The sequence below is a fragment of the Pongo abelii genome, chromosome 7 (genome assembly GCF_028885655.2).
Source record: "Pongo abelii isolate AG06213 chromosome 7, NHGRI_mPonAbe1-v2.0_pri, whole genome shotgun sequence".
NCBI classification, from domain to species: domain Eukaryota; kingdom Metazoa; phylum Chordata; class Mammalia; order Primates; family Hominidae; genus Pongo; species Pongo abelii.
This window is the reverse complement of record NC_071992.2, coordinates 27,257,270-27,272,227: the sequence shown is the minus strand read 5'-3', so window position 1 is coordinate 27,272,227 and position 14,958 is coordinate 27,257,270. Positions and strand designations below refer to the sequence as shown.

General features: G+C 38.9%; 3 protein-coding genes across 5 annotated transcripts in view; 2 read left to right on the top strand and 1 right to left on the bottom strand.

Moving 5' to 3' along the window:
- KCTD9 (potassium channel tetramerization domain containing 9) overlaps positions 1 to 3,608 on the top strand; it is a 30,086-nt gene extending 26,478 nt beyond the window's left edge. For all 3 annotated transcript variants that reach the window (XM_063726406.1, XM_002818919.6, XM_009243634.4), the window contains one exon: positions 1,668 to 3,608. In XM_063726406.1, the coding sequence (XP_063582476.1) occupies positions 1,668 to 1,784 (117 nt within the window). In that variant the 3' untranslated portion in view covers positions 1,785 to 3,608. The remainder of the gene's footprint in view (positions 1 to 1,667) is intronic.
- Positions 3,609 to 4,727: 1,119 nt separating this feature from the next.
- DOCK5 (dedicator of cytokinesis 5) overlaps positions 4,728 to 14,958 on the bottom strand; it is a 243,927-nt gene continuing 233,696 nt past the window's right edge. Inside the window, exons 53-56 of the transcript XR_002915986.3 lie at positions 13,614 to 13,698; positions 9,928 to 10,042; positions 8,268 to 8,403; positions 4,728 to 7,814 (exon numbers count right to left, since the gene is read on the bottom strand). The gene's annotated coding sequence lies outside the window, so the exon portion shown is untranslated. The remainder of the gene's footprint in view (positions 7,815 to 8,267; positions 8,404 to 9,927; positions 10,043 to 13,613; positions 13,699 to 14,958) is intronic.
- On the top strand, positions 5,862 to 12,378 carry GNRH1 (gonadotropin releasing hormone 1). The gene is made up of 4 exons (XM_009243636.4): positions 5,862 to 5,954; positions 6,638 to 8,450; positions 9,962 to 10,057; positions 12,176 to 12,378. The coding sequence occupies exons 2-4, from the start codon at positions 8,298 to 8,300 to the stop codon at positions 12,215 to 12,217; spliced, it is 291 nt and encodes a 96-aa protein (XP_009241911.2). The 5' UTR covers positions 5,862 to 5,954; positions 6,638 to 8,297; the 3' UTR covers positions 12,218 to 12,378.

Sequence of the window (14,958 nt, the reverse complement as noted above, 5' to 3'; positions counted from 1 at the left end):
TTCACCTAAGATTATATTTTTTTTCTTGGTTTTAGTACTGTGTACTCAGTGTGGCCTAGCAGCAAAAGCCTCCCTCTCTCTAACTGATTGCAAAGACTGATCAGGTTGACTATTGAGGGGAGAGCTGCTGACATTTGTTCTCCTAACAGGTTACGTTTAGTCACCCTTCTCTCTAACCATTGTCCCCCTATCATATCCAAGGACTTAACTGGAATCTCTATCTTATCGCTCCGTGATCTCAAGACAAATTAAGAAACACCTTCAAATTGCGGTGGTTACACTATTCTGCACATCTGTCAAAACTCATTGTATTATATACGTACCTTTGGGGCTTTAAAAAGAAGGGCAGTTCCTTGCTATAAAAATACTAGGGCTAGGGAATGGAAAAATCTGTTACACAATTTGATTAAGTAAAATCTTTTCAGATTAAAAAAATAGTCTTCCCCCCATCTCATTCCTTTTGTTGTTGTTGTTCTTGGATCATAGTAAAATTGTTTTGATAATATTTATTACCTTGGGGCAGGGCGCAGTGGCTCATGCCTGTAACCCCAGCACTTTGGGAGGCCAAGGTGGGCGAATCACTTGAGGTCAGGAGTTTGAGACCAGCCTGGCCAACATGGTGAAACCCCGTCTCTACTAAAAATACAAAAAATTAGCCAGGCGTGGTGGTGAGTGCCTGTAACCCCAGCTACTCGGGAAGCTGAGGCAGGAGAATTGCTCGAATCCTGGTGGTGGAGGTTGCAGTGAGCCGAGATTGCACTGCAGCCTGGGCAACAAGAGCAAAACTCCGTGTCAAAAAAAAAGCTGTGTGTGTGTGTGTGTATTCATTTATTATGTTGGAATCCATTCTGTATTTTAAATCAGTGGTCCCCAACCTTTTTGGCACCAGGGACTGGTTTTGTGGAAGAAAATATTTTCACAGATCAGAGTCGGGGGCTGGTTTTGGGATGATTCAAGCGCGTTACATTTATTGTGCACTTTATTTCTACTAGTATTACGTTGTAATATATAATGAAATAATTATATAACTCACCATAATGTAGAATCAGTGGGAGCCCTGAGTTTGTTTCCTTGCAACTAGACAGTCCCATCTGGGGGTGTTGGAGACAGTGACAGATCATCAGGCATTAGATTCTCATAAGGAGTACCCCACCTAGATCCCTCACATGTGCAGTTCACAATAGGGTTCACTCTCCTGTGCGAATCTAATGCCCCTGCTGATCTGACAGGAGGTGGAGCTCAGGCTGTAACTTGAGCCATACAGGGACTGGCTGTAAATACAGATGAAGCTTCATCTACTGGTGACCTCCTGCTGTGTGGCCTGATTCTTAACAGGCCATGGACGAGTATCAGTCTGTGGCCCAGGGGTTGGGGACCCCTGTTTTCAATGTTTCATTATAAAATATGCAAGAACAAGGGACATGCTTCCTCTTTAACCTTTGTTTATACGTATTTATGGTGATCAGCCTGAACATTAACTAGAGGTAACAAATACAGATAGAAGAACATCTTAATTTAGGGTGGTGTATCATCAGTTTTCCGGAAATTAACTGAGTTTTATTGTATAAGAACATTTTCCTAATCTGCCCCAGAAATCGTTTTGAGCAGAAACAGTTAAGGCCTGAAATCTCCACATGAATTACATGAATATTGTTTTCATCTTGCAGAATTGTGATCTGTCTGGGTGTGATCTTCAAGAAGCCAACCTGAGAGGGTCCAACGTGAAGGGAGCTATATTTGAAGAGATGCTGACACCACTACACATGTCACAAAGTGTCAGATGAGAATTTTAGGGGCTGGAGGAAGATGTAAAAGATGAAAATGTTTTCCTTATCACTTTTCTTTCTCCACCCACTCAGTTGTCTAGAAGAAATAACACTGTAAGGAAATTTAAAAAAAACATTTAGAGGATTATGCTTGTTTTGAGCGGTGCATAAGGGAAAAAACTGACTTTTTTTCCACATTCTGATTTTTAACAGAAAAGCACTCATTTAATAGATGTAGGGAAACTAGATATTGCTGCCTTTTGAATGGGGTAGGGGGGTTTACCTGGTTTTATGACCAGGAATAGTATCTATTATATTTGCTTTTAAATAGGCATGATGTGGAAATACCATCTTGGTTTGAGATGCATTTGAGGATTTTAATTTATGGAAAGCACAACATATGCAATTATATTTATTGAATTCCTAGATGCAGTATGGATATTTAAATTGTTAAAACTTTATGAAAACTTGGAAAAGGTTGTTCAGGTTTATAAATAGCTTTAGTGATGCCTCCCCTCTTTAAATACCTGTCACACCATATGAATATGGTGAGATCAGACTCCCTAAGACTCTTCAGGTTCATTTTTATAATGTTTACTTTTTAGGACAGAACAGTAGCTAAATTAAAGTAATATCCAGTTCTTACTGATTGAGACAGAGTGGAAAGAAAGACATCGTTGTACATCACTGTCATTCCAAAGGTACAGTGGAACTCTGGATGGAGGAATAACTTACCCATCACTACGACACTTATAAATGAGAATTTCTCAGAATTTCATTCTAGGCAAGTTCCACTCAACACCAGACCAAGCAATTCTATTTACACTATTAGCCTAGTTTTCTCATACAGTCATCACAAGCATAGGAAGATACTTCAAAACCAAAAAAACCAAGGTGCATCATTAATACTCATTTAATTCAAATACCAAATAGTTTACATAGGGCCAGCTTAGAAATAGAAACTAAATCCAGAGCTACTGCAATCAAAGCTTATATGAGTGAATATGGTAGAGTTGCCTGCTAAAAGGCAATGTAATATAATTGCAGCTAGAACCCTACAGTGGGGAATGAGGAATTTTAAACACACATTTGATTACAGCCACCAAAAAAATAGATGTAAAGTAAAAAAGGCATTTGGCTGGTCCAAGATGTAGTATCAATCAGTCAGCACCTGTGATTCTTTTACTTGTATTTTTTGTGTGTTTTTTTTTTTAAACAAATTTTAGCCCAATTTTCTTGAGTTATTATCTCTCTGCAGCAGCAGAGGAAGGGCCTGTACCTCCCTACCAATGACCTGGTGTCCTTATTTTCTACCCCAAGAGCAGGGATATTAGCTGTGTCCAAATGGGTTCTGAATTCTACAGACTCATCAACATGAGGCAAGGAATCATTGAAAACCACCTGTGTCTCCTTTGGGAGAATGACATATCTTTAGTATTTACGTAGCTTATTCTTCTATATCTACATATGCAAAGCTTTCCTTAACAGTAAAGGGTACATATGCATAGTGGGAGGAGATCAGACCTTTACAAGTGAAGGAAAGCAACTTCAGAAATGAATTATTTTCTTTGCTTTATTATTTTTACCAAGACAGAGAAGTATTGTATTGAGAGATAATCTATTTTCATAATCAATATGTGCCTAAATTATATTTAAATCATTTCACTCTGTACTATATTTTCAGGAATTACAGAATGTGTTATTCATTCACTTAAAGGTACCTCTGTAGAAATAACCTAAAACTGCAGAAGGATCTGAAAGATCTAAACATGGTGTGCTTACAAACTGCAGATTTTAGATCTAATGTATACTGCATTAATAAACGATATAAAGTGTTGAAAAGGAGTTTCTTCTCTTCCTTTTGAAAATCATCACTTTCTGTATTTTGCTTACATTTCTTCAATAGGTGTTGACAACCAGCCCTGTGGTTCTGGGTAGCAAAGGAGATGCAGTATAACTTAATTTGTTATGGATTAGTCTTTTGAAAGTATCATTAAAGTAAATTTATTTCTTTAAACATGATTATTTTTATCATTCTTTTAAAAATACACCGTGCTAACAACACAAACCTTATGAATTCTGAAAAAAAGAAAAGACTGCCTCCCCAATAATTCATTTAATTTGTTTGTGTTAAATTCATCACCCTTTAGGTGATGAATATTACCAGTTAGCTTTATTAGACTGGATAAATAGTATGCCCGAAAACATTTTTTGCCTGATAACTAGGATAGAGAATTTTAAGGAGGGAGGAAACCATTAAAATAGTAAAACTTCCATTAACCCTAGAGATGAAACATGTCTGTACACATAGGTAAAAATAGTTGTTGGAATGACAGGAAAAAGGTTTTAAATCAAAATTAAACTAGCTGGATTATCTGCATTAATAAAATTTGGTACTTAAGTAACTAAGCAATACTATCTATTGTAGTCTAGTTCTTTCAACTATAGTCTCAAGGAAATTCTAGTAGAAAATGTTGTAAATTCATTATTCTTATGAAGGGTTCAATCATAAATCAAGACTTGGAATATTTTCTCCATTTAATTTTATGACTCTTATGTGTACTGTAAATCTGCCCTATGTCAACTTTAAATCATCTTTAATATATGGAAAAAACTTAGAATTGCACTAAGTCCCCAAGGAAGAATTACCTTTAAAATTAAAAGGTTCATTACTACAAAGAAAAGTGGTTACATTATTTCAGTATAAAGCACCTTATCCAAGGATTAATTTTCTGAAACCCTTTTACAACCTGATTAGACATGTCAGCAGGAGTTAACCTTAAGTGCTTCCTGCTGAGATTTTACATTAGGGCAAGAAAAGATTTTTTTCATCTGTCATTTCAGTGAGATTACGAAATCCTCGCTGTAATAATTTTGAGGTGTTTTGATGTTGATGAAGCAGTTTTTTCTCTAAAGCCATTCTTTCAAATTTAGAAAAAATATGACAACTATAAAATCCAATTATTTAAACCCAATTTATTATATTTAACTTTTTGGTAAATTGACCTAACCATGGAATCCTTAAATGGTTTTAAGTTTGTCATTCAATATCAAAAACTCATTAATTGCATAGTGGCTTGATAACCTATTTGGTGCTATAGAAAGTAAGACAAAACAAAGTTGACTCTTGCCTTGAGATCTGTGTGACCTAAGACAATGCTAATGGAGACTTTAAGGACAACAGCATATTGGATGAATTCATAGACCATATTTGTGATGGTTAATACTGAATATCAATTTGATTGGATCGAAGCATGCAAAGTATTGATCCTGGGTGTGTCTGTAAAGGTGTCGCCAAAGGAGATTAACATTTGAGTCAGTGGGCTGGGGAAGGCAGACCCACCCTTAATCTGGGTGGGCACCATCTAATCAGCTGCCAGCAAATACAAAGCAGGCAGAAAAACGTGAAAAGTCTAGATGGGCCTAGCCTCCCAGCCTACATCCTTCTTCCGTGCTGGATGCTTCCTGCCCTCAAACACTGGACTCCAAGTTCTTCAGCTTTGGGACTCAGACTGGCTTTCCTTCCTCCTCAGCTTGCAGACAGCCTACTGTGGGACCTTGGGATCGTGTGAGTTAATAAACTCTCCTATGTGCGTGTGTGTGTGTGTATGTGTGTGTGTGTGTATGTATTCTGTCCCTCTAGAGAATGCTGAGTAATACAGTATTGCTCTGTTCATCTTAATAATTTCAAAGCATTTTTCAAAAATTTAATCCCAACTGTTAGAAATAACCTACAAGAAATCCAGTGAGGCCTACCTACCCAGAGATAAGTGATTCACCTGACAATATGCATCACAAGTCTTAACTCTCATTTCATTAGTCCTATCCAGAGACCACATTTTCTGCTTAAGCAATACTTAGATGCACATCTCTCAGCAAACACAAATCAATTGGACAATTTAAACTAGCACTATTCAACCATAATGAACTCTTGTTGAAAAACAGTCTGTCCCTACTTGTGTATTGTAGTGAGATGAGATTCCACTCTTCATGTCAGAATGGCACTTACATGAGTCAAAGTGTCTAAATGAAATAATTTAAATAGAACAAAGTCAAATACTTATGTTTTATTTTTAAATTCTCCTCTATTTGCAGTTATACTTTAAAGTGTACTCCCTTCTCTATCCTATCATGAGGACTGGACAGCCTCCACAGAGATGGCTGGACAAAGCAAGGGAATTTACTTAGGTAAGACACCATTTCTCTTTACTATGAAATCCCTGCAAATGTAGTTATTCCAGAGGAGACTGTGCAATGACTGATGGGTTTAGCATCCTACATGAGGGGAAATTGCCATTCCCAGCTGTAAAATGAACAAATATCCAGTTATTTTTTTTAGCCATCTTACAGCTTAGCTAATATAACAGGATTTACAGCCAATTATACATGAAAGTTTAATTCTGTGTCAGATAAAGCATATCTTTGATGCAGAAATAGAGGCAGCATTAGGCCTTACCTGGTTAAAAGGTTTTTGCTTTCTATTCATTCATTCGTTCATTCATTCATTCAAACCTATACTTACTGAATGCTGACTAAATGCTGGGGCTTTATTAAGAGAGATTTAAATAAGATGGGATCTTTGACTATTACAGGTTTCAGCCTAGGGGTAAATTAGGGGAAGACAACCATGTATTCAAATAAATGTAATTAAGAGTAATGGTTGTGTGTGTGTGTGTGTGTGTGTGTGTGTGTTTTACATGCTTGTCCTGGGTAAATAACACGTCCACGGTTGCACCTCTGGGGTGGAACATCTATAAAAGTTAGATAATGACACCCACTTCGCATGGCTATTGTAATGAGTGCTCTTATACATTTGCTATTTATTAAATAACTATAATTTCTCATCTTTCTGTTCCCACTGCCCTTAACAGTGATTTGCATATTTAACTCAATAAGCATCTACTGAAATGAGTTGATCTGTTGATGTAAGTCTGTTCAATATGGTCTTGCTCTCAGTATATGTTTCTTGCCTTTTTGATGCTTTAGAAGGCTTTCAAGGTAAGTCAAGCAGGGAACCTGGTGGGTAGATGAGGGAATTTTCAAACACGCAACTGTCTGATTTAGGATCCTACATGAACTTGGTATATAGTGTCACTTATTTATAAATCAGATTTTTAAAACTGGAAGCAACTCTTGTGATCATCTAGTCCATCTAGTCTACAGCCTTCCTTTTACAAATGAAGAATCCAAGAGCCAGAAGCTCCCAGACATCCTGACTCAATGTCCTATATTTGTTGCATAGCCTCCTTTGTGGAAGTTATGTATGCATTTGACTTCACTTAATCTAAGACATCTATTTTCCTTGAACTCTTGATAGGTCTGCTGGTTTCCTCAAGGGAATCCAATCTAGCTGGATTTTAATCTCTTTGAATTGTGTCCTCAGCTATAAAAGTTTTAGCTGAGGTTTTAATGGCTGCACTTAAGTAAATCTAACAGATATACCAGGGGGTGTTCCAATTACATACACCATTAAAGGGCTTTATGTGAGGATTTTTAAAAATTACCATTAAAAAAAAATCATAGTCCATGTGCAGTATAATTTACCAGCAGGAAATATTTCAATGTCCTGGGAAAATTCCCTATAAAAAGGAAGATAGGAAAACAGAAAAGTCACAGTACTCAACCTACTTCAAGGGAAGCTTGGGATCTTTTTGGCTCTCTGCCTCTAAACAGGTAAAAGGCTTTGTATTATTTCTAGCACGAGTTTTTCTTTTTTAGATTGCATGCTATTGTATGTCTACAGGGCATTTGACAGCCCAAGGGCTAAATCCAGGTGTGATGGTATCTAATGATGTCCTGTCCTTCACTGTCCTTGCCATCACCAGCCACAGAGATCCAGGCTTTGGGGACTCCCACAGCTTATCGACCAGTGTTTGATTTAGTCTTTAGCCTCTTTCCCATCAAATGAAAATTAACTTGGAGACACATTTCATTAGAAAATTAGAGGCCCCCTTGGCTAGGAAGGCATCTGGTCTGGGACTAACTACTTTGAACAGTGTTGAGTCCTCTCTCCCACAGATGGTTCAGCCAGCAGTAATGCTAGGAACACTGAAGGATAAATAGAAAAATGTCATTAGTACCATGGGGTAGCCATTTAATGTCAAGCAATTTTATATTAGCCAGAGATTCCTAGTAGGAGCTACTTTTCTTAACAGATGGCTCAGTTCTCTTTATCTCAGGAATGAAAGAGTTGAAGACCAATCCACAACAGGGGAAATGTTAAGGCAAAGTGATGAACTTGATCAGGGATGAATTATGGGGTTTGGATAACCAAACGATAGAAATAAAAGTATAGACTATTTTAGTACTAAAAAGGTCCTGAACATGTGAGCTTAAGTACTCATTTTGTCCCCAGTGGCTAAGAAACTCAAGGCAAGCCAGCAGGCATGTCTGAGTTTCAGTGTCTGTGTGTAAAAACTGACTCTGACTTCCATCTTCTGCAGGGTTAGTGATACAGATGCTAGCTTTTTCACTAAAGAGGTCTTTTAGTTTATACTCAACCTTGTCTGGATCTAATTTGATTGTGCATTCATGTGCCTTAGAATGGAGCCAATTCCAAAACTCCTAGCTGGCCTTATTCTGCTGACTTTGTGCGTGGAAGGCTGCTCCAGCCAGCACTGGTCCTATGGACTACGCCCTGGAGGAAAGAGAGATGCCGAAAATTTGATTGATTCTTTCCAAGAGGTAAGTTTCTCTCAGCTTCAAAATAAGACATACTGATTTGATTCAATTTAACTATATTAAACATTCAGGATAGCCCCAATGGCAATATTCTATGATGTTGTACCCTAGATACCCCAGGTGAGATAAGGCACTTACAAAGTAGAAGTCCCATTCCTACTTTTAGTTCAGACAGGGACTAAACACAAAGCTGGAAAAATTCCAAAAGAATATATCAATAGCAACAAGTGTGAGATAGCACGTCATACTCTGAGTGTATGGGATTGCTAAAGGAATTAGAAACAATGGGATAGGGTCAAGGTGTATCGGAAGATGATTCTTTGGGATTTGGAAAAAACGTTAGAACTTTGTATTTTTTTTCCTCATTTCATCTTTTAAAAATATGATATTAGATCAGTACATTTTTATAATTTATAAATGAGTATCCTTATCAAGGATGCATGCCCTATAATTTCTTTTTACTGATAGGAGCATTTAAGCAAAGTTGGAGACTGGTAGAATACAGGAATTAGCAAACTCAAGATGGTAAAATAATGTAGTAGAAAACATGCTGATTTCATATAGATTAGATTATAGGACTGGCACCAACACTAACGTGAGGTACTTGCTTTTTTGTTTTTTGGGGTTATTTTCTAAGACAGGGTCTCGCTGTGTTATCTAGGCTGGAATTTAGTGACACGATCACAGCTCACTGCAGCCTGGACCTGTTGGGCTCAAGTGATCCTCCCACCTCAGCCATCTGCATAGCTGGGACCACAGGCATGCACTATCACACCCAACTAATTTTTACAATTTTTTATAGAGATGGGGTTTCCCTATGTTGCCCAGGCTGGTCTCGAACTCCTGGGCTCAAGGGATCCTCCCACCTTGGCCTCCCAAAGTGCCGGGAGGATTTTTATTGATAAAATATGACCACACTCATCAGGGTCATGTAAGGAAAGAAGCCATCTATGTTAGCTGATTAACCTGAAAAATAACCTAGGGCTGAGAATGGGAAAAATTTTAAATCATTTCATTATCATTGGAAGGAATTATCTCTTTTCTGAGAAATAATAAAGGTAATTTAGTATTAAAGAAGACCCAGAATCTGAAGCCTTTTCTCTGCAGGTTATACATGAAGCAAATCTCATTGAACTATAACGTATTTAGTAAAACCTAGAAAATAAAAACCAACCCTTTTTACAACTATATACTCTTGGGGTTTTTTTGCTTTTTGTTTTTTTGGGTATACTGACTCTCATGAGGCTCAAAGCGCCTCCCTCTTTTCATCTTTAAGGGGAAAATATGATATCTTCTTACTGTCTCCATTATCTCCAGATCCCCATGCCATTCTGTAGAAGTGTCAGATGGCAGATCTGTGTCCTTAAAGTCCCTATGCTAATCCTGCAACTTTCCCAATCCCCCTCAGCCCCACATCCCCCTTGACCCCACTCTCCACAATTTTTTGGTGGAAATGGAAAACACCATTTCATTTCTTTACCTCCATCTGAAAGCATCACATTCTCTTTCTTCAGATAGTCAAAGAGGTTGGTCAACTGGCAGAAACCCAACGCTTCGAATGCACCACGCACCAGCCACGTTCTCCCCTCCAAGACCTGAAAGGAGCTCTGGTAAGTTAAAGTGATCATAACATGATCATAGCATAGAGCTCTAGAGGTGGATAAGCCTTTGGGGATCACTTAGGACAGCTACCTCCCAGCTACTGTGGGGCTTACATTCCTGACTCCTGTTACCTCCTGTGGTAGGACTGTGTTTCATGACAATCCCAGTTGGTGGTTAGACAGCACTAGGGGCTGAAACGTTTTTTTGTTTGTTTTTTCTGAAGTTGAATTGAAATCTCTCTGTAACTTTTATCTGTTAATCCTGGTTCTAGCTTTTGGGATAACCAGCAAAACAAATTTCTTCCCACTGCTGCATTTCGGTTCTTCAAGTAAAATCACCAAACCCCCTAGACTACTCCACAGCCCTCCACCTGATCCTGCAACTGTACTTTATCTTCCATGGTTTTCCAGAACCCTGGGGAATACAAACATGAGAAACACTGCTGTAGATGGGGATTTTTTTTCTCCTTTGGAATGAAAAATGCCAAACTACTAAATATATAATTTAGAGAGTGATGGATTTGATTTCCAGTTTCCTGATAGGACTATAACCACCTCCAAATTCCGCCCCCCAAAATGGAAATACACTAATCATATTAGGTTTTTGATGAAAAAGTATAAAGAGAATTGAATGTATAAATTGAATTTTTAAAAAAAATTATTTGTTGAGACAGGATCTTGCTCTGTTGCCCGGGCTAGAGTGCAGTGGTGCAATCAATGCTCACCACAGCCTCAACCTCCCAGGCTCAAGCAATTCTCGAGACTAGATTAGCCTCTCTAGTAGCCGGGACGATAAGCACTTGCCACCACACCCAGCTGATTTTATTTTCTAATTTTTTGTAGAGACAGGGTCTATGTTGCCCAGGCTGGTCTTGAACTCCCAGCCTCAAGATCCTCCCAAAGTGCTGGGATTAAAGGTGCAAGCCACTGTGCCTAACTTAAGTTGAATCTTGGATTCAATGTTGATATTCTCTGATCTCTGTTGTGCAGCAATCAGAAGGCATTACAGTTAATGATCAGTTATGCCTAGGAGCTGGGAAAGCCCAAATAAATAATATATAAAAATAAGCTGTAATTTTAATTGTCTACAGTGACTTCAACTTAATATACCCACAGAACAAAGAAAAAAGTGTGCAGACATCGTTATTTCCTTGTTCTTTTTTTTTTTTTTTGAGACGGAGTCGTGCTCTGTCGCCAGGCTGGAGTGCAGTGGTGCAATCCCGGCTCAATGCAACCTCCATCTCCCGGGTTCAAGCGATTCTTCTGACTCAGCCTCCCGAGTAGCTGAGATTACAGGCATGCGCCACCACACCCGGCTAATGTTTGTATTTTTAGTAGAGATGGGGTTTCACCATATTGGCCAGGATGATCTCTATCCCTTAACCTTGTGATCCGCCCACTCGGCCTCCCAAAGTGCTGGGATTACAGGCATGAGCCACCACGCCCGGCCTATTTCCTTTCTTTTTCTAATCTTGCTTACTGCATTACAAAAATGGCAAGCAGTGAAATTTGCCAAACATGACATTATGAAGAAACTGAAGCAAAGGCTGGTTTAATAGCAAAGTAATTGACCATACTTCTTTTTTCACTTCCTTCCTCACAACTCATCCTTAAACTATTAATGTAGATATTATGTATATTAAGTAGCTTAAAAAGACCCAATCGGCCAGGCACAGTGGCTTATGCCTATAATCCTAGCACTTTGCGAAGCCAAGGTAAGTGGATCCCTTGAGGCCAGGAGTTCAAGACCAGCCTGGCCAACATGGTGAAACCCCATCTCTACTAAAACTATAAAAATTAGCCAGATGTGGTAATGCATGCCTGCAATCCCAACTACTAGAGAGGCTGAGGCACAAGAATCATTTGAACCTGGAAGGTGGAGGTTGCCATGAGCTGAAATCACATTACTGCACTCCAGCCTGGGTGACAGAGTGAGGTTCTGTCTCAAAAAAAAAAAACCAAAAAAACAACAAACCCAATTTATCATGTCTCCCTAGCACTAACTAGAGTACAAAATCAAACAGACCAATTCCTTCCAGACTGATATTTTAGAAATTAAAATGTCAAAAATGTAATGAAGTTCAGTTGGTAAAGTCAGTCTTGATGTATTTGTTATATATTTTTCAGGAAAGTCTGATTGAAGAGGAAACTGGGCAGAAGAAGATTTAAATCCACTGGGCCAGAAGGAGTGACCATTACTAACATGACTTAAGTATAATTCTGACATTGAAAATTTATAACCCATTAAATACCTGTAAATGGTGTGAATTTCAGAAATCCTTACACCAAGTTGCACATATTCCATAATAAAGTGCTGTGTTGTGAATGAAGTGGCATACCTGTTAAATCTTTCTCCAACTCAGAACTCCGGGGGAAGGGGCACTATAAACCCACCAAAGGTAGCCCTCCATGTGTGTATACAGGTGGCAGATGGGAAGGCAGATGAGATAAAGTGTCTGTTGTTGACAAAAGGGATCTCAGGCTCTCCAGCACCCATAGCCTGCATCTACCCACAAGCAGAACAGCCACATACTGGTCCAGCCAGAAAAAGCTGATTCAGCTCCAGTTTCTATGGGATTATAACTTTATCTTCGACCGTACTCTTCAGAAGTTGAGGTGGGGCCATGGCCAAGACTTTCTCCCACTTGGAAAGAAGTTCCCTCCCTTGATTGTCTCCAAACCCTTTGAAAGTTTACTGGAACCCAAGTGAGGCCCGGGTAAGGAGAGGGGGCCTCCAAGGACTCCTAGTCCAGTGCTCCTTCTGGTCCCACGCAATCTATCCAAGTGGTGCACACTGAGGGTTGGGACTGAGACCTAAAAAATAATAGAGTGTTCATCTGCTTGATCTGTTTGGTTTGCATTTAAGAAACACAATGGAGTACAGACAGACTGTTGGAGACGGAACTCTATTGTTCCTATGTCCCCTGGTCAGATAGCATTGCCACCATTCTTTCTCCAAAAAGACCAGGGGCAGGCTTTGTGCTACATATGTGCACAGATATTTTTACTAACCATCATAAGAACCTTGGATTGTAGTTAGTATTGCCATTGCTTTAAAATGAGGAAACGGGCTCAGAGAGTTTAAGAGACCCAGCCATGTTTGGTTCCATGTTCACTATTCTAGTATTGCCCTATGATGAGCAGCCAACAGAACTGGACTTTGGAGGCTGCGTTATTTTGTCCATTGGAGCTGAAACAGGAAACTAGGGTTCATAGGTCAATGTAGATTTAGCAATGACTAATCCTCCATAAGGCCCCAGACACTATGACATTGATGTTCTCATTTAGCCACATAACTTCCAAGTGGCTATGAGACCATTGGAAAAAAAACAAATTTCATATAACTTGCCCAATGTCTCAGTAACAAACTGACCTGTCAAAGATCTAAGCCCTTTTTCCTCTTTTAATCAAATGAACTCGCCTCCCTACCCCCTACCCTGCTCCCTCAAAAAAGGAAAGACTTATGCTAAGAAATTTGAACAGGGGTGAGAAACATCCCGTGGGGAAAACCGCCTCTTTTTAATACAAATATTTGCTACTGCACAGTGACAGATTTCCCAAATACCTCCATTGGAAGAGTCTCTAAAGTGGAATCAAATAATTTCTTCACTCCGTCTTTAATAAAATTAGGCAATGATGTGATCCACAATCTGCTTTATGAAACAAAAGCAAAACTGCATTATTTCATTAATCAATACACGTGAGCAAGATGAGAGGCTTCCATTAGCCAATTATCCAGTGACTATTTTTTTTAATGAGAACAGTATACAATCTTCACATTACTTAACACATTAACAAAAAGCAACACTCCCACTTAACTTACACATCCTGCGTGAAGCATCAGATTTCCTTAGCCAAAGTTTGTCTTTGGGACAATTTCTTGAGGGCCAGCTGCAGGCCTCCCTTGAATGGGATAAAAAGATGCTCATCCAACTGCCTGATGCTGATGTTAGAGGCTTTCAGGAGGTACCCTTGATGCTCAAATGGCCCAAATAACTAACGGGAAGGAGAGTGAAAATGGCCACTTTGGAGCTGAGCATGGTGGCTCACACCAGTAGTTGCAGCTACTTAGGAGGCTGAGGCATAAGGATCGCTTGAGCCCATTTTGAGGCTGCAGTGAGCCATGATTGCAACACTGACTTTAGCCTGGACAACAGAGTAAGACCCCATTTTGAAAATGAAAATGGCTTCCTTATAAAAATCATAAACACTTCACTGAATCTGAAGACTCTAACTCATCAATGTAGCTTTAAGAAAAAAAAAATCCTAAGCCTTTCATAATAAAGGGTAGGGAAACATATCAAATGATACATTTAATGAGATGAGTTCTCAAATATATATGGCTTTAAATGATCAAGTAGTAAAAAGAATGCTTCAAAAATAGGTCATTTTAGCAAAACTTTTAGAAGTTGCAGTAGCTTACAGATGACTGGAAAAAAGCCAAGAATCACTTACTGCATAAGATAATAGCACTTGGATCTTGACAGAGGAAGACACTTCATAGTATTTCTCTATGGGGATCCTAGAGCCAAAAGATTACCCAAATCTGTCAATTTAGTATTTACGGCCCAAACGCTGTCGTGTTTTCAAGAAGCGTGATTCTTATAAATCATATGAACACAGTGAAGCATTATTGCTTCTAAAAAGCAAAGTACTGGAACACTTTTTTTTTTTTTTTTTTTTTTTGAGATAGGGTTTCTCTTTGTCATCCAGGCTGGAGTACAGTGGCATAATTATAGCTCACTGCAGCCTTGACCTCCTGGGCTCAAGTGATTCTCCGACCTCAGCCTCCCAAGTAGCTGGGACTACAGGCATGCACCACCATGCCTAGCTAATTTTTTTTTAATTTTTTGTAGAGATGGGGCCTCTGTCGCTCCTGCTGGAGTGCAGTAAGATGATCATGGGTCACT